Below are 19,018 nucleotides of genomic sequence, written 5' to 3'. Positions count from 1 at the left end.
CACTTTGCATTTAAATAAATGTGTGTTATTAACCAGCTGGGAGGTCCGTATGGTGAAATACCGTGACCGAGGTCTTGAAAGTACTGAGTGAGGCCCTCTGGGCTGAGGTCAGTATTCAAGGCCGAGGTCACGGTATTTCACCATACGGCCCGACCTTAAGCTGGTAAATAATATATATATTTTTTTCTTTACCAAATTCTAACAGAAAACGAGAGCGCCCGAAAGGGAAAACCAAGCCGAGCTGCCATTTTGAATCCTCATTCACGGCTGTAATGCAAACGGCTTCCTCCTCGGTATACAAGTGCACTTCCATGGCAGGAAAAAAACTACATTTTGCCGCCTCTGTAGTCCCCTATTTATACAAAATAGGAGTCATTCAGGATTCAGCCATGTTTTTGCTCGGCGTTAGCAACAGTTAGAGGTTTTTAGCTTTCTCCTGAAATGTTTTCTTTTATTTCTTCTTCCTCAGGGTAGTAAAACTCACTTTCGCTGTGAACACTGTCATTATCGCTATCCATGCTGTAAAATTAATGGTATTATACTGAGAAATGCTGGCAAAAAATTATAAGATTTTTGATAAAAATCTCAGGCTTTCGTCTAAACGGGGGAACAGGGGCGCTGCGCCCTCTTACTCTCGGCGTGCGCCCTCTTACTCTCGGCGTGCGCCCCCTTACCGACTCCGTGAAAACATCCCAGCAACACTACGTGACAATGTGTCTGATCATCAAATACGTTATAATTACTCCAAAACTATTCCAATCATAGTAGATACACCGCCAGACGGTGCAAAAACAATCCAAATTGGCGTTTTCCAGACTGAGGCGCCATGTTGTTTAGTTGTCGCGGCTGCTCTCGCGAGATTTGACATGGGTTCCATACAAGGTCAGCTGACTTGTAGAGCGAGAGTTCTCGAGACTGAATGACCTTTCACCCACCGGCGCGGGAGCTTTTGACAGAAGTAGTTCGCGAGTTGTTTTTGTTGACGCTTGGGCATTTAAAGATGTCATCCCGCGGCACGAAGCGGAAGAAAGCCAAAGACTGTCCGGGGCAGAAGAAGATTACTTCTTTCTTTTTCAATGTTGACAGACAATTTGTTACAATTTCCCTCTCAGATAGCCTCAGAATGTCCCATTGGAGCATTTTTCAAAGGCTTTGCACGGCGGGGGGGGGGGACAACCAGCACCATCCCCCCCCCCGCTTCGCTCCCTCGCCATGGTAAGCGCCCTCATACTAAATTTTTCTAGAAAAAACCCTGAATCTTATAAAAAAAGACAAAATGTTGACAAAAATTGCTTTGAGGTTTGCTCTTGTCGTGAACGAGCGAGTTGCCAGAGGTCCGTAACCGGGGTCTGTAACTGGTGGTAGCATGTATACCTGGGGTCGGGTACACCAACAGTGTGGCGTCTCATGGACAGATAGCGTGCCATTGCCTCTGGACTCGGCTCCTCCCCTTCATCACTGTCCAACGCCATCGTCCCGTCAGGCTACACACACACACACACACACACACACACACACATACACAGCAACATGAGTTTAGTGCAAAACAGTCATTTCAGTTGGTGCAGGAAGAGTGGAAGTGTACAGCAGGGAGGAGGAGGAGGTTTCAAAAACACGGCAGCACTCACCTCCACAATCTGATTCTCGGGATTTATGAGCTGGACGTGTGGTACGGTCATGCTAACGGCATTAGCTTGATCCTTTAAAAAAAAAAAAAAGATTTTTCTCCTGAAATCACTTAGAAGGGTAGCACGTCAATTCTCTCAACATAAAGACCATCTTAAAGCTCTTTATTTGAACTAAAATGGAATTAACTTCTGATTAAATTGTAGTTAGCTGCCTTCACAACACTTGTGACAGCCTTAGGGGGCCAGGCCCGCCCACAGAAGCACTCGGGGTAATGTAACAAATTAGATGATTACAGAGAAAAAGTTAAACCCACAAACTTTTACTCAAGAATTAACATGAATACAAACATCAGTGAATCATTTCAACTTCTGCTCGACTTGGGGTTGCTTGCCCGATCTGTGGCTTTGCGCCTCACGTGGGGCTTCATTTGCTGTGAAAGCGCCCACAAAATACCGCGGAACAGATTATCAGGACATTCCTACTGTAGCATCGTCCTTAATCCTGACAACAATAATAGTAATACATTTTAATTCTGTTGCACTACACAGGATGCAGCTCAAACGGAGATCAAAAGCTGCTTTCAGGGCGTCATAAATATTCATTTCGAGAGGAGAAATCTGAATATTTATGAGGCTTCCTTGTAAAAATAAATACTCATCAGACTGGCTCTAGAAATGATCCATTAGGTCTGATGTGGCACCATGGAGCGCACCTGCACAGCGTTGAGGGGGTAGCCTATGGGCCGAGGGGTGGTGGGAGGAGCCACACGCAGGGTTTTGTGCCTCTTGAGCCTGTCCAATAGCAGACTGTAGATGGCGCTGTAGTGATCGTACGCGTCTGTGTGCAGTGACTAAACACAGAGAGACATTCTGTAAAGATGTGGAGTAAAACATGTAGTGTCTAAAGTGTCAATGAGGCAGAAAGAGGTGATCTGGAAGTGTAATAGAGGCTTTGCACAGTCACATGACCCCGCAGCAACGGTAACTGATTGCGCTCAGATCAGCATTCAGGTGTTTCCCGTAATGGCTGGGTCCTACGTAAGTGCACGCACAATGTGCTCCCAAGGATCCCCAAATGTAAATGCACTTTAAAGTCTCAGTGAAGGTGAGGCTGTACCGAACCGTGGTGCTAAAGCTCATGTTCACTTCACTGTACAAGAATGAGCACCTTGCTGCAGTTCTGATTTTTTTTTTTTTTAATTCTTACCTTTGTGGAAATTAAGTGAGCATACCATCAGGTTTTTTACCTCTCCTTTCAACAGTCCTGCTGAATGCCCCCCCCCCCCCATGTTTCCCCCTTCTACGTTTAGAAATCTCTCCAATTTTTTCCTCCTGATGACTTTTGGTAAATTAAAAAAAAAAAATCCGAGGTCTTCGTTTTGTTCAAAATGATTTGCACATCCAACAAGATCAACTGCGAGCTACTGCTCACTTGCATATACCCCAACTCTCGCTTATATCAGAATGCAATCAAACACTTATTATGAATGATGACTTCTCCAAATCATCCTGAAACGAGTAAGTAAAGAGCAGTGTTCTCGCCAGGGATTTCAAATAGCATCCTGGTAAATTGTTATTCTGAAATCGCGTCATATGTTTTGTAAATACATTCAGTCGATAAACAAGAAGTCGATGTGCGACAGACCTGAAAACGGTATACAGGTAGTCGTCAACTTACGACCTATGCGACTTACGACCGATCGACTTTACGACCGTCTGGTTATGACTGGCAAGTGTTTCCCAGCTGAGCTAGCTGAGCGTACGACAGTTTCCGCCCCAGCTCCCGGCAGCGCCTCTCGCCGCGTATAACAGTTTCCGCCCCAGCTCCTGGTTTATGAAACGAGCAAATGCTCCCGCCAGCCCGAGCGCTGCAACAGCTGATGATGATGTAGACGACCCATGGCCAAGCACCAGTGATGCCAGCGGTCACTAAATTTTGTATTTTGGTATGTTTCAAACTAAAATGTTTTCTATTTTTCACACCTGTATTTCGTATTTTTTGTTTTGCACATATTAAACGAATTGTACTGTACGCAGTGTAGTATGCAGTGTTTGACTTAAACCAAATAATGAGCCAAGGTAATGAAATAAGAAAATGTTGATAAAATAAGACTTTAAGATGATTACAATATCATTACACATCGCAATATACTTACGTTCATTTAACATAGGCCGACTTACGACCAGATCGGTTTACGACCGGTCAGTCGTAACCAAACGCAGTTGCAAGTCAACGACTACCTGTACACTGTATAGAACCCCAAGCTGAAGTTTGGTACCAAGTAGCTATGATTTGTGGTTGCTGAGTAAAAGGGCGTTTCGGACGGATGGATGGAAATACGGACGGACAGAGGTAAACCAGTATACCCCACCCCACCCCCTTTGGAGCGGGGGTATAAAAACACAGCAAAACCTTCCCATACTGATCAATAACAACCAACTCGGCTGAATGAACCACTACAGGCGTGTCCCTGGTCATGGTGGCGTAGCTACCATTGTTATAGGGTCATGTGACACTGCAAAGCCTTGATATCATTCCTGATGGCCAAAGTGAACTCATTTCTTAGTGATCATGTGTGTGTATAAACTGAGACACCCATCACATATGTAACTGTTTAAGATAGATCGGTTTGGACATGAAAAGAAAAAAAAAAAAAGTCCATGAACCCAACCCATCAGAAAGCTCTCTGTACCCATGGCAACAGCAAAGCATTAACTGCCAGTATCTTTTAAGCAAAAGACTTGGCCCAGACAGTGGCTGACTTGGCCCTTAGCTGGTTAGCTACAGAACAAGTCCAGCAAAGAAAAAAATCCTGAACTTTTGAAAGTCAAACTAAGATGGGGGGGGGGGGGGGGGTGTCAGCGTCCCCCGAAAAAATTTTAACATAACACGCATTCTAGTACTTATTTTCACTAAAACAAGTTATAACTTTTAAGCCTTTTTCTTTCATGTACATAAATGATTAACGTCAAAAATATCAAATTTAATTCCCCGAGTTAATGAGTCATTTTCAGGAGTGCATTGTTCTAAATTCAGAATTTTCAATATTGGATGTCAAAACCTGTATAAAGTGATGCTGTCCCATCTTATGTGCAATACTGCATACATGTTTAGAAAATAATAATTCAACCGATATTAAATAGTTACACAAAAGAAAGGCCGCGTTTTCTAAAGCACGATATCGCGATAAAATCTCGTTCACATGACATGAGGTATGTATATAAAGCATATAAGGTCTCGTACACACCAGCAAGCATCGCGAGACTACAAAAATACCGGCGCCCTGCCGCCGAACGTAAACAAGCCGCGCGATCGCAAAACCCAATTTCTATAAAACGGAACGCGAAAAATAAATTTCTCCATTCGGAAAACCGGAGATTTTCCGAGAGTTTTGTCAAATATCCGGATAAATCCGGAAGACTTTCATCTATACTCGAAAGTCACCAATTCAGATGAGAAACTACAGTTACGTGCTCTGCTTCGCAATCGCTTCATTGGCAGATTAACAAAACAAGCTAACTACATACTCTCACCAGAGGCACCAACGATCTCCGCTACTACAACCCCGATTCCAAAAAACTTGGGACAAAGTCCAAATTGTAAATAAAAACGGAATGCAATGATGTGGAAGTTTCAAAATTCCATATTTTATTCAGAATAGAACATAGATGACATATCAAATGTTTAAACTGAGAAAATGTATCATTTAAAGAGAAAAATTTGGTGATTTTAAATTTCATGACAACAACACATCTCAAAAAAGTTGGGACAAGGCCATGTTTACCACTGTGAGACATCCCCTTTTCTCTTTACAACAGTCTGTAAACGTCTGGGGACTGAGGAGACAAGTTGCTCAAGTTTAGGGATAGGAATGTTAACCCATTCTTGTCTAATGTAGGATTCTAGTTGCTCAACTGTCTTAGGTCTTTTTTGTCGTATCTTCTGTTTTATGATGCGCCAAATGTTTTCTATGGGTGAAAGATCTGGACTGCAGGCTGGCCAGTTCAGTACCCGGACCCTTCTTCTACGCAGCCATGATGCTGTAATTGATGCAGTATGTGGTTTGGCATTGTCATGTTGGAAAATGCAAGGTCTTCCCTGAAAGAGACGTCGTCTGGATGGGAGCATATGTTGCTCTAGAACCTGGATATACCTTTCAGCATTGATAGTGTCTTTCCAGATGTGTAAGCTGCCCATGCCACATGCACTAATGCAACCCCATACCATCAGAGATGCAGGCTTCTGAACTGAGCGCTGATAACAACTCGGGTCGTCCTTCTCCTCTTTAGTCCGAATGACACGGCGTCCCTGATTTCCATAAAGAACTTCACATTTTGATTCATCTGACCACAGAACAGTTTTCCACTTTGCCGCAGTCCATTTTAAATGAGCCTTGGCCCAGAGAAGACGTCTGCGCTTCTGGATCATGTTTAGATACGGCTTCTTCTTTGAACTATAGAGTTTTAGCTGGCAACGGCGGATGGCACGGTGAATTGTGTTCACAGATAATGTTCTCTGGAAATATTCCTGAGCCCATTTTGTGATTTCCAATACAGAAGCATGCCTGTATGTGATGCAGTGCCGTCTAAGGGCCCGAAGATCACGGGCACCCAGTATGGTTTTCCGGCCTTGACCCTTACGCACAGAGATTCTTCCAGATTCTCTGAATCTTTTGATGATATTATGCACTGTAGATGATGATATGTTCAAACTCTTTGCAATTTTACACTGTCGAACTCCTTTCTGATATTGCTCCACTATTTGTCGGCGCAGAATTAGGGGGATTGGTGACCCTCTTCCCATCTTTACTTCTGAGAGCCGCTGCCACTCCAAGATGCTCTTTTTATACCCAGTCATGTTAATGACCTATTGCCAATTGACCTAATGAGTTGCAATTTGGTCCTCCAGCGGTTCCTTTTTTTGTACCTTTAACTTTTCCAGCCTCTTATTGCCCCTGTCCCAACTTTTTTGAGATGTGTTGCTGTCATGAAATTTCAAATGAGCCAATATTTGGCATGAAATTTCAAAATGTCTCACTTTCGACATTTGATATGTTGTCTATGTTCTATTGTGAATACAATATCAGTTTTTGAGATTTGTAAATTATTGCATTCCATTTTTATTTACAATTTGTACTTTGTCCCAACTTTTTTGGAATCGGGGTTGTACTTCCTTCCCAGCTTCATTTTTCTTCATAATGAGGTCGTATATGGAATGGACATGACGGAAGTGTTGAAAAGCCCTTTGTTTGTTTTTCAGTCAAATAGTAAATGGGAACTGACTGCAGATTAGAAATAAAAGCTCCGAGTGGGGAAATGAATGCGCCTGCCAGTAGAACCGGTCTGAGGAATCATTTGGATTTGTCACTTGACAGTGCTGAAGTCATGGCTTTGTGTCGTGCATGTACGCAGCATCATGTGTCACTTCCTAGCGTGAACGTAGTGTCAGGCTAAGATGATGGAAGACCAGTACGACCGACACTAAATAAGAGAACTAAAACGGGAAGTGCATGTACGGTACGGTACAGTACACACTAAATGTGGAGGAACACGTATTTGATGGCACATTTCCAACCTGTATAGCAGCCAGCTTTGGATTGACATTTTAAACTATTTAGTGTTTTAATTTGAAACTTCCAGAGCCGATTGGATAACGTGCGAACTGTTCAGCTCTAGAATGATTCCTAGTTCCTGTGTACGTGTGTCTGTGCTTACCTGTAAAGTGCGCTCTCGGTCTAGTCCCATGTCAGACATGGCCATGAGAACCTGCTCGTTAATCAGCTCCGTCTCCCTCTCGGTCTTCACCTGCTCACACTCCGCTATCAACTAACACACACACACACACACAAGAAAACTATGTGAACCTTTGCTTTCAGTATCTCGTGTAAGCCCTGTTCTGGGAACTGCTGATCAGATGATCCTGCAAGTTTTAGCCCGTTCCTCTGTACAGAACAGCTTCAACTCTGGGATGATGGTGGGTTTCCTCACATGAACTGCTCACTTCAGGTCCTTCCACAACATTTCCATTGGATTAAGGTCAGGACTTTGACTTGGCCATTCCAAAACATTAACTTTATTCTTCTTTAACCATTCTTTGGTAGAACGACTTGTGTGCTTAGGGTCATTGTCTCGCTGCGTGACCCACCTTCTCTTAAGATTCAGTTCATGCAACAATGTCCTGATATTTTCCTTGAAAATGCGCTGGAATAATTCAGAATGCACTGTTCCATCAATGATGACAAGCCGGCCCGGCCCGGATGCAGCAAAACAGGCCCAAATCATGATCCTACCACCACCATGTTTCATCGCTGGGTTTTCCTTTCTCCAAACAGAACACTTCTCACTTAAAACCTAAAAAGTTCCATGTTGTTCTCTTCTGTTCACAAAATATATATTTTTCCAATAACCTTCTGCTTTGTCCACGTGACCCGAATGTCTAATCACGTTCTAATGCACATTTGGTGCACTACACATACTGTAGATGCAACAATTACATAATGGTATCTATTTTAAAATGAGCATGTAGAGTAAAACAGAAAGGATGTTTACATGGTCCTGGAGCACATCAAAAGGTAAAATCATGCTAAATATCAGCCAAAAAAAAAATGTAGGATTCTGTGTGGAACCAGCACAAAACGTAACTACCGTATTGGTCCTAATAGAAGAGCGCCCCAGTATTTACGAAAAAATTCCCGTGCGATTTTGTAATTTCCCCTGTAGACTACACTTTATCAATTCTTTGTGAACAATTTATTTTTTATGCTCACATTTTCGTTCATGAACAAACTCGAACATGTATTACACTAGTAGCAATACATCAACTTGCAACAAAACATAAAATAGCACTTCAAATGAAAACAAATGTAAACATAATAAGCGTGTGGTGTACCCCGAAACAAAATATCTATTGACACTTCGGATAACACCCACATATGAAGACTAGGAATTACTTTTTTTTTTTTTTTTCTCGTTTCCGTATCCGGTTGAGAGTACGTCGTGCGCATTCTGGCTGCCGCTTCTCACCAGAGCTTTTTTTTTTATTTTATTTTATTTCTTTTTCAATTTTCATTTTATTTATTTAATTTTTTTCTGTGTGTTTGTGTAGTTTGATGTTTGTTTGAGTGTTTTGTCTGCCGGTTGTGGTGTAGCTCTGGACGCAGTTTTGGGCGTTAGTTCCCTCCAGGCCTTGGTTTGCTGTGGGTGATGCCTGCGCTCCCAGCTGTGGACTACAGTGAGCTCGCTGCTCATTTAACATTCGTGGTTGTCCAGCGCTCTGTGCTTTAACGCTTGGCGTGATGTTCCGAGCGATGTTGCTCAGTGGCGTCGCGGCGGCTGTGCAGGCGGTTTGGGACACACCAGCGCTCTGCGTGGTGGAGCTTCTGTGTTCGTTTTGTGGATCCACGGCGTGGTGTTTGAGCGATGTTGCTGACGGCGTCGGTGCTGGAGATGTGGGACTCGTTTTCATGCGCCTTTTGGTGGGACTGTGGCTGCTACACCTCTGGAATTACATCCTGACCCCTACTTGGTGGACTTTTTACTTTTATTTTTTATTATTTATTTATTTTTTATTGTTATTATTTTTTTCTTTGTCTATAATTGTAAAGCGTCCTTGGGTTTCTTGAAAGGCGCTATAGAAGTTGAACTTATTATTATTATTATTATTAGCGTAGCACAATACAGAATATCAAATAGCACTTTAGATGAACTCAGTATTATCACAAAATAAGAATACAGTATTTCAAACTACAACATTTTTAATATTGAAACATCAATTGTTTACTACCGTACAGGAACTACACTACCGTTCAAAAGTTTGGGGTCACCCAGACAATTTAGTGTTTTCCATGAAAAGTCACACTTTTATTTCCCACCATAAGTTGTAAAATGAATAGAAAATCTAGTCGAGACATTTTTCTGGCCATTTTGAGCATTTAATCGACCCCACAAATGTGATGCTCCAGAAACTCAATCTGCTCAAAGGAAGGTCAGTTTTATAGCTTCTCTAAAGAGCTCAACTGTTTTCAGCTGTGCTAACATGATTGTACAAGGGTTTTCTAATCATCCATTAGCCTTCTGAGGCAATGAGCAAACACATTGTACCATTAGAACACTGGAGTGAGAGTTGCTGGAAATGGGCCTCTATACACCTATGGAGATATTGCACCAAAAACCAGACATTTGCAGCTAGAATAGTCATTTAGCACATTAGCAATGTATAGAGTGGATTTCTGATTAGTTTAAAGTGATCTTCATTGAAAAGAACAGTGCTTTTCTTTCAAAAATAAGGACATTTCAAAGCGACCCCAAACTTTTGAACGGTAGTGTACATGTACCAGGCAACCAAACTTATCTACGGGTACATGTAGATAGTCCATTCACAAACTAACGAAGGACTTTCATGTGACATAAGACAGAATTAATGACGAGGACTATCAGGACTGAAATAATAGTCATCGCCTTCCGACTCGGACGAGTTTACATCGACGTCATCCTCCGACAGAACAATTTCTTCTTGACCTGTCAGAACTTTGTCATGATGGTCTAATTTTTTCTCAGCAATGCACCATTCTTGCACCCTGCGACGATGTATTCCAAACTGATGTGCTGCCTTATTCTTGGAATGCCCTTTCAAAACACATTCCACCACCTGTAATTTGAAGCTAGCACGGTAACTGCCTCGCTTGTTCGGCATGGCGTAGCCGAGACTCGCTGCACTCGAACCAGAAATAGTCAACAACAGCGTAGATTGTCAGATTGAATCGTTCACCTCAACAATTTTGTCAGTTTAATAACATCTCCAGGCACAACAGTAAATGTACACTACTGTTCAAAAGTTTGGGGTCGCTTTGAAATGTCCTTATTTTTGAAAGAAAAGCACTGTTTTTTTCAATGAAGATCACTTTAAACTAATCAGAAATCCACTCTATACATTGCTAATGTGGTAAATGACTATTCTAGCTGCAAATGTCTGGTTTTTGGTGCAATATCTCCATAGGTGTATAGAGGCCCATTTCCAGCAACTCTCACTCCAGTGTTCTAATGGTACAATGTGTTTGCTCATTGCCTCAGAAGGCTAATGGATGATTAGAAAACCCTTGTACAATCATGTTAGCACAGCTGAAAACAGTTGAGCTCTTTAGAGAAGCTATAAAACTGACCTTCCTTTGAGCAGATTGAGTTTCTGGAGCATCACATTTGTGGGGTCGATTAAATGCTCAAAATGGCCAGAAAAATGTCTCGACTAGATTTTCTATTCATTTTACAACTTATGGTGGGAAATAAAAGTGTGACTTTTCATGGAAAACACAAAATTGTCTGGGTGACCCCAAACTTTTGAACGGTAGTGTATATCGCGCGGGAATTTCAAGTCTGACGCCTGTATTCCGCCGTTTACCGATGACGGCAACTGTAATCACCCCACCCCAGGCAATGAAATACTGGCACACTTTCGAGCGTTCTTTGGAGACGTGGCCTACAGTTTCATCCTGGCGAACAGCAGCGACAGCGTTTTTATCAAATGGATTTTCTTCTATTCGACACTGCAGTGTTTCACCTATTTCTGGTTTCCACACGTGTCGGTAAACATGAAAACCTCGCGCACACAAATCCAACTCAAACTTGGCAGCCATGGATCTTCTTCATGCGCATGCGCGGTCGTTGCTTCCTATTGGGTGGTGATAAAATTCGGAAACTGTCAAAACCGCTTCGAGCTGATCTGATCATAACGTTTCGGAAACGAAAACATGCACATCGAACGATATTTGTTCGGAACCTAGGCGTTTGGTACATAATAGACGCGCATGCTAATGGTCTTGCGTTCTATTAGGACCAATACCAGGCTTTCGTCTAAACCGGGGAACAGGGGCGCTGCGCCCTCTTACTCTCGGCGTGCGCCCCCTTACCGAAATGCCGATTGAACCCCAAGTCACACTTCGGCCATGCACTTTATGCTACTGCACAACATGCAATCTTTCTCAAAACGATCTTTTCTCCGTGAAAACATCCCAGCAACACTACGTGACAATGTGTCTGATCATCAAATATGTTATAATTACTCCAAAACTATTCCAATCATAGTAGATACACCGCCAGACGGTGCAAAAACAATCCGAATTGGCGTTTTCCAGACTGAGGCGCCATGTTGTTTAGTTGTCGCGGCTGCTCTCGCGAGATTTGACATGGGTTCCATACAAGGTCAGCTGACTTGTAGAGTGAGATTTCTCGAGACTGAATGACCTTTCACCCACCGGCGCGGGAGCTTTTGACAGAAGTAGTTCGCGAGTTGTTTTTGTTGACGCTTGGGCATTTAAAGATGTCGTCCCGCGGCACGAAGCGGAAGAAAGCCAAAGACTGTCCAGGGCAGAAGAAGATTACTTCTTTCTTTTTCAATGTTGACAATTTGTTAGAATTTCCCTCTCAGATAGCTTCAGAATGTCCCATTGTAGCCTCAATTTTTCAAAAGGCTTTGCACGGCGGAGGGGGGACGGACAACCGGTGCCATCCCCCCGCCATGGTGAGCGCCCTCATACTAAATTTTTCTAGAAAAACTCCTGAATATGGTAATATGTTCACTCTGTCCAATATTAAAAGTCAAATTCTCTTTTAAACAGTTCTACCGTGTGTGTGTGTGTGTGTGTGTGTGTGTGTGTGTGTGTGTGTGTGTGTGTGTGTGTGTGTGTGTGTCTCTCTCTCTCTCTCACCCGGTCAAAGTCAGGATCTGGGTCTCCCTGTCTCATCCACTTGTTCTTGCAGATCTGCTCCATGGTGAGTCTGCGGCTCGGCTCCAATACTAACATATGCCTGATTAGATACTCGCAGTCTGGATCACACACACACACACACACACACACACACACACACGGTTTCAGAGGCAACAGTAAGTTTATGGTCACAGCCACATTAGAAATTCTACTGTGAATTAGCATTTTAGCTGTAGCTAGTGATATTGTGGAAACAAGAAACCTCTGAAAACCCAATTCAGTTTTCCTCAATCAATTTTTGGGTAATAATACATTTAGGGCAATTCCATGTAAATGTCAACCTCACCATGCAAAAATAAAGCAACATGTAATACATCAAAACCACTCCCAGAGATATCACCTAGGCCTGTATTTTACAGATGTGAATAAGTTGAACCAATTTGTAACCAACCTAATACGTCACTGTCAGTCTTTCTTTCTTATAATGTAAACCCCAAGCTAAAATCAACTTTGATCATGTACAATTCTATATTATTGCCACAAGCCACAGAAATGTATGCTAAAATCCACAAAACAGCAAAACAATAGCCATCCTAAATATTATTTAAGAACTTTGATAGTTTTAGCTGATATTTAGAGTTTTTCAAAGGGTTATGGTGGTTAAATTGCTGATTTTCTAAACATATGCCATGTCTATTTCAGACGCGTCACATCCATAACGCTGACTTTTCCTTCCGAAACTCTGCATGAAATACAAAATATTTTAAACAAAGATTTTTTAATATTCACCTTGGACCCCTCTATCAAATGGATATCTCCATTTCGACATTAGGTTTACGATTTCACAGAGTTTGATAAAAATGTACAGTCACCCAAGAAAAGTGATACTTTTTCTGTCACATCCATAACGCATCTTTTATTGGCATTTTCTGGCATGCCCTAGATGTACTATGGGAATTGTTCTTGTTCTATCACTTCTCCAGTATGGTACAGCCTTAAAATATGCAACACCTGTTTAAATACTGGGGGACAATAAAACATGCACTGGGTCATTTATTGCCATTTTGAGTTCAAGTGTCACGTCCATAACGCTGGAATTGCTCTTTAAACTAATAACTTTTCAAATTAAAAACATATTAAGAGAGAAAAAAAAAAAAAAAAACACAAAACAGCAGCAGCATGCAATCCATGGGTTAAAGACTTTCCTTTATCGAGTCATTTGTAATCAGGCTCGTCAGTACACATTATATAAAAACCTACAAATCAACACTTCTTCCTTCTTGAAACGTCTGTGCCGTAACACGAAGTATCGCCCCTTCGGAGACCGAGTCCAAAAAGCAGCTGTGCTACTGGTCAATGATGCAAATTCACAGATCATGGCTGACCACAGATAAACAAAGACGCATATGCAAAGATTCACTCATGGAATTTAGTTTGGAGACCTGTGATATGAAAACACTGAAATTTTCAGTGAATTCAATAATTTCACGACATGTTGGCGTTTTAAAAAAAAGAGTCAGGCATAAGGGAACATCAACATTTCTCTCAGATGTGCTGCGAAGTCGCCAAGAGAAGCCTCCATATCACCAAAATTACAATTTTGCCATGCAGCCATTTATTCATTTGGGGTCAATGTGAAAGTCGAAGTACCCATGGAAATAATTTTTTTTTTTTTTAAATCTTCCTGGAATATTAACATTTCCCTCAGACAAGTCGGTAAATTCCGAAGGAAAGCCCCAATATTACCAAAATATCAACTTTAGCAAGCTGAAACACTGTTTTTAACTGAGTTCATGTCTTTGTAAACGTGCAATGACGATACAAATAAGCCAAACTTGTCAGGAATATCAAAGTTTACCTCAGAACTTTTTAGTAAAACGCGAAGAAAAAAAAAACCCAAATCACCACAATAATTTTCGTTAGCTGAAACTTAGCCATTAAGTCATTTAAAAGACGATGTAAAGGCACAGTGGCCAAGAAACTTTGATAAAATTGTCTGCAATAGCAATAATTCCCTCGGATGTGTTGCAAAATTGCTAAAAGGAGACACTACAAGGGGGTGAAAAAGAAAAAGAAAGAAAAAACCCACAAATATTTGCTAGGTGTCACGTAGCCAAGTCATAAAGGACAACGTCAAGGCACAGTGGGAAACTACACTGTCAGGGATATCAACATTTACCTCAGATGTGCTGCTAACTTGCTAAGACAAACCTCCAGGTCACCAAAATGACAATTTTGCCATAGAACCATTTATTCATTTGAGGCCAATGTAAAGTCACTGTGACCATGTAAATAAAAAAAAAAAAAAAAAAAAAAAAAAAAACTTTTTTTCCCCCCTGGAATAGTAACATCTCCCTCAGACATGCTGGTAAATTCCAAAGGAAAGCCCCAAAATATCAACTTCAGCAAGCTGAAACAGCATCTTTAACGGAGTTAAATGTCTTCGTACATGTGCAGTGACAATACGAACAAGTCAAACTTGTAAAGAATATCAAAGTTTACCTCAGATTTTTTTTTTAGTAAAATGTTTTTTAAAAAAACAAACAAACAAAAAAAATCACCACAATTTTCGCTAGCTGAAACAGTCATTAAAGGTCATAGGCAAGGGTCGGAGGTGAAACATAGAATATCAACTTTATTGTCTAGAACAGACCTGGGCATTTTACAGCCCGCGGGCCTCATCCAGCCCTTTGGTTCATTCTGACCGGCCCGCGCAAGGTTAATTAGAAATTACAAAATAAACGTATTTTCTAATTTTACCTCATGCATGGACTGAATGTGCATTGCTTTTATTTTGAAGTTGTGTTCAACAAAAACGCAGTGCGGGCGACATGAACATGACATCCCATGAAACCTAATCCCGTGATAACTACTTCCGTAATTTGTCCAGACCAACCACAAACTTGTACGTCATCTTTCAAACGGTCCAGCCAATCACATAGTGTGACGTCACCAGCAGGCGCCGGAGCCGATCTCCAGCGAAAAGCACCAAATGAGGTGATTAGACTACAAATGTGGGCATCATTATTATAATATGATGTATCTTGCTTGATATTTGGAGTAGAAAGACGATATTGTGATGTTTTTATTGTGTTTTGGGGTGAATGTGACTGAAAAAAAAAAAGGTACAAACGTTCACATTTTGTTAACCATTGTTTTGGCAAATTTGATTGAATAAATGACATTTTTTGTAAGGCAACCTCATTTTTTTCCCCATACTCTTACCAGTCTTAGCAGCTTGTAAAAACAATGTTATTTACTGCTTTATATAAAGAAATACAATTAATATTATGCAGAATTTAGTTCAGCCTTTTGGTCCGGCCCTCCACAAAGTTTTCTGTTTCTCATGTGGCCCCATGGAAAAAATAACTGCCCACCCCTGGTCTAGAAGAACGACCCAAAAAGCGAATTCAATCTTCCTAGTGTTTAATTTGCACCCTAAAACTGAATAATAAAACGGTTAAAATATACTGTTTTGCCCAATTTCCGAAGGTTTGTTTACATCTCACTTATGCGCACTTTCACCGCCAGGGGACCGTCGTCGTGACGTCATTTAAAGTGCCATTCCACCATTGGATGTATTTTTTTGGCATAAAATACAATATATTTTATGACAACATGACTAGACAGAGAAATCTTTTAGCTTCAAAATGATATATCAAACATAATTTGACAACAACAAGTATATTAATTTTGCGACCAAAGTCACCTACCCTTTTAATTTCCGCGCGGTAGTGAAACGTGATGTCATCGGCAGGTTCCCCTTCTTGTGTACCACGTCACGTGTGAAGTGGCACAGATTATCAGCAATGGCGGATAGAACGCGATTGTCAGCTTCGGAAAAGAAGCGAAGGAAAATAGTAAGTGATGCCCAAAGGAGACGGTCGATGGTGAATATCGGCACAGCAATCGACAAGTGGAAATCGCGTTCTATCCGCCATTGCTGATAATCTGTGCCACGTCACACGTGACGTGGTACACAAGAAGGGGAACCTGCCAATGACATCACGTTTCACTACCGCGCGGAAATTAAAAGGGTAGGTGACTTTGGTCGCAAAATTAATATACTTGTCAAAAAAATGTTTGATATATCATTTTGAAGCTAAAAGATTTCTCTGTCTAGTCATGTTGTCATAAAATGTATTGTATTTTATGCCAAAAAAATACATCCAATGGTGGAATGGCACTTTAAGCCAAACAGACCGGGAGCAGTTCTGTGTTTACTTGCGAACCGAGCACACGTGTACGGACTTTGAACGATTTTGAAGTAGGAAGTCTCCAAATTGAATATCGAGAGGTGAAACCATATCTGTATGACCCTGTGGCCGTAGTGAAGCAATCGCTGAATGTGGCTCACTGGTTTGACCGTGCGGCCTCGGAATCTGACAGCGACTCGGCCGACTCTGATCACGGTGACCCCGACCTCAACAAGACTCGCGCCCAAACGATTTATCCTGGTAGTTATGATAAACTCCTACTTTTGTCGTAATACTAAATAAGAGCCCTTTTGAAGAATAATTAAACCGCCCTCCCTAGTGGATATAGGGAACGATTACTGGACAGTGCGCCGGTAGGCCACATTAGCCTGCCATCCGCGGCATTATACTATTTATAGCTGACTCTAAGCGAGGAAATATCCCTTTGTCTCATTTCCACAATGATTGTACAGGATCCCTCAGGATTCTTGACTTGTCAATTGCATGCAAAAGTAAAAAAGTTTACCTCCAATCTTCTCCTTTTTGCTTGAGCGTTGCTGCTCCGTTTCTTCTTTGACTGTTTGATTTTGTTTCACACGCACAATCCACTCTCTCCGCCTCGTCTCCTCTTTTGGAAAAAATCAACCCTCTGGCTTCACACGCACAATCCACTCTCTCCGCCTCGTCTCCTCTTTTGGAAAAAATCAACCCTCTGGCTTCACACGCACAATCCACTCTCTCCGCCTCGTCTCCTCTTTTGGAAAAAATCAACCCTCTGGCTTCACACGCACAACCCACTCTCTCCGCCTCGTCTCCTCTTTTGGAAAAAATCAACCCTCTGGCTTCACATGCACAATCCACTCTCTCCGCCTCGTCTCCTCTTTCGGAAAAAGCCAACCCTCTGGCTTCACGCGCACAATCCACTCTCTCCGCCTCATCTCCTCTTTCGGAAAAAGCCAACCCACTCGCTCCGCCTCTTCTCCTTTTTCGGAAAAAGACAACCCACTCGCTCCGCCTCTTCTTTTTCGGAAAAAGACAACCCACTCACTCCGCCTCTTCTCCTTTTTTGGAAAAAGACAACCCACTCGCTCCGCCTCTTCTCCTTTTTCGGAAAAAGCCAACCCACTCGCTCCGCCTTGTCTCCTTTTTCAGAAAAAGCCAACCCTCTGGCTTCACGTGCACAATCCACTCTCTCCACCTCGTCTCCTCTTTCGGAAAAAACAACCCTCTGGCTTCACACGCACAATCCACTCTCTCCGCCTCGTCTCCTCTTTTGGAAAAAAAACAACCCACTGGCTCCACCTCTTCTCCTTTCTCGGAAAAAGCCAACCCACTCTCTCCGCCGCTTCTCCTCTTTCAGAAAAAGCCAACCCTCTCGCTTCACATGCACAATCTACTCTCTCCGCCTCGTCTCCTCTTTCGGAAAAAGCCAACCCTCTGGCTTCACGTGCACAATCCACTCTCTCCGCCTCGTCTCCTCTTTCGGAAAAAACAACCCTCTGGCTTCACATGCACAATCTACTCTCTCTGCCTCGTCTCCTCTTTCGGAAAAAGCCAACCCTCTCGCTTCACATGCACAACCTACTCTCTCCGCCTCGTCTCCTCTTTCGGAAAAAGCCAACCCTCTGGCTTCACGTGCACAATCCACTCTCTCCGCCTCGTCTCCTCTTTCGGAAAAAAACAACCCACTGGCTCCGCCTCTTCTCCTTTTTCAGAAAAAGCCAATCCTCTCTCTCTGCCTCTTCTACTCTCTCGGAAAAAGGTAAAAACTTCTTCCTGAACCGGTCCTGTTGTTACAGTTCACTGCACAACAATAAGGCATGGGGGTTTTTCTTTGGAAATTCCCGAACGCGCGTCTGCACTCAAGCCGAACGGCAATGTAAGTAAACGGAAGTGGACTCAACTCGAGCGGTTTGTTTGGCTTAAATGACGTCACGCGCAGAGTAGTCACGAAAATCGCCGAACAGAAATTCGCCACGATCTGCGCTAACTCATTTTAATTACTACTGATTAACAATACTTCTTGGGACCAGAAGAAAATTACAGAGGGTTTTTTTAACATATAAAAAAAAGTTTTAAATGTGCATAAAATTAAAACTGCTGCCTATGAGCTTTAAGTCATTTAAAGGCAATGTAAAGGCACGGTGGCCAAGGAAATGAGATCAAATCGTCTGAAATAGAAATCATTTCCCTCAGATGTGTTGGTAAAATGCGAAGAAAAGCCTCTGTTAAAAACATCTGGAGTCAATGATCAGAAGTGAAAGTCTGTGTGTACCTGTGGACATGAAGAACGGGATGCGGAACTTGCCGCTGAGAACACGAGCACGCAGGTTCTGCAGGGTGCTGCCGTCAAACGGGAGCGCGCCACACACAAGCACGTACAACACCACACCTAAGCTCTGCGCACGCGCACACACACACACACACACACACACACACAGTGTCCAATGAAGTGACCAATCAAAACACAAAGCAACCTTTATCAAGAAATACG

At 42.3% G+C, this 19,018-nt stretch overlaps 1 protein-coding gene across 3 annotated transcripts in view; it reads right to left on the bottom strand.

Moving 5' to 3' along the window:
* Nucleotides 1-19,018, bottom strand: part of sik3 (SIK family kinase 3) — a 113,916-nt gene that overhangs the window by 40,673 nt on the left and 54,225 nt on the right. For 2 of the 3 annotated variants that reach the window (XM_060943384.1, XM_060943385.1), the window contains exons 6-11: nt 18,800-18,923; nt 12,329-12,447; nt 7,344-7,454; nt 2,342-2,479; nt 1,629-1,700; nt 1,375-1,484 (exon numbers count right to left, since the gene is read on the bottom strand). In XM_060943384.1, the coding sequence (XP_060799367.1) occupies nt 1,375-1,484; nt 1,629-1,700; nt 2,342-2,479; nt 7,344-7,454; nt 12,329-12,447; nt 18,800-18,923 (674 nt within the window). The remainder of the gene's footprint in view (nt 1-1,374; nt 1,485-1,628; nt 1,701-2,341; nt 2,480-7,343; nt 7,455-12,328; nt 12,448-18,799; nt 18,924-19,018) is intronic. The other variant, XM_060943386.1, reaches the window with a different exon arrangement.

Source organism: Neoarius graeffei, chromosome 16, assembly GCF_027579695.1.
Source record: "Neoarius graeffei isolate fNeoGra1 chromosome 16, fNeoGra1.pri, whole genome shotgun sequence".
NCBI lineage: Eukaryota > Metazoa > Chordata > Actinopteri > Siluriformes > Ariidae > Neoarius > Neoarius graeffei.
This window is presented reverse-complemented; position numbering and strand designations above follow the sequence as displayed.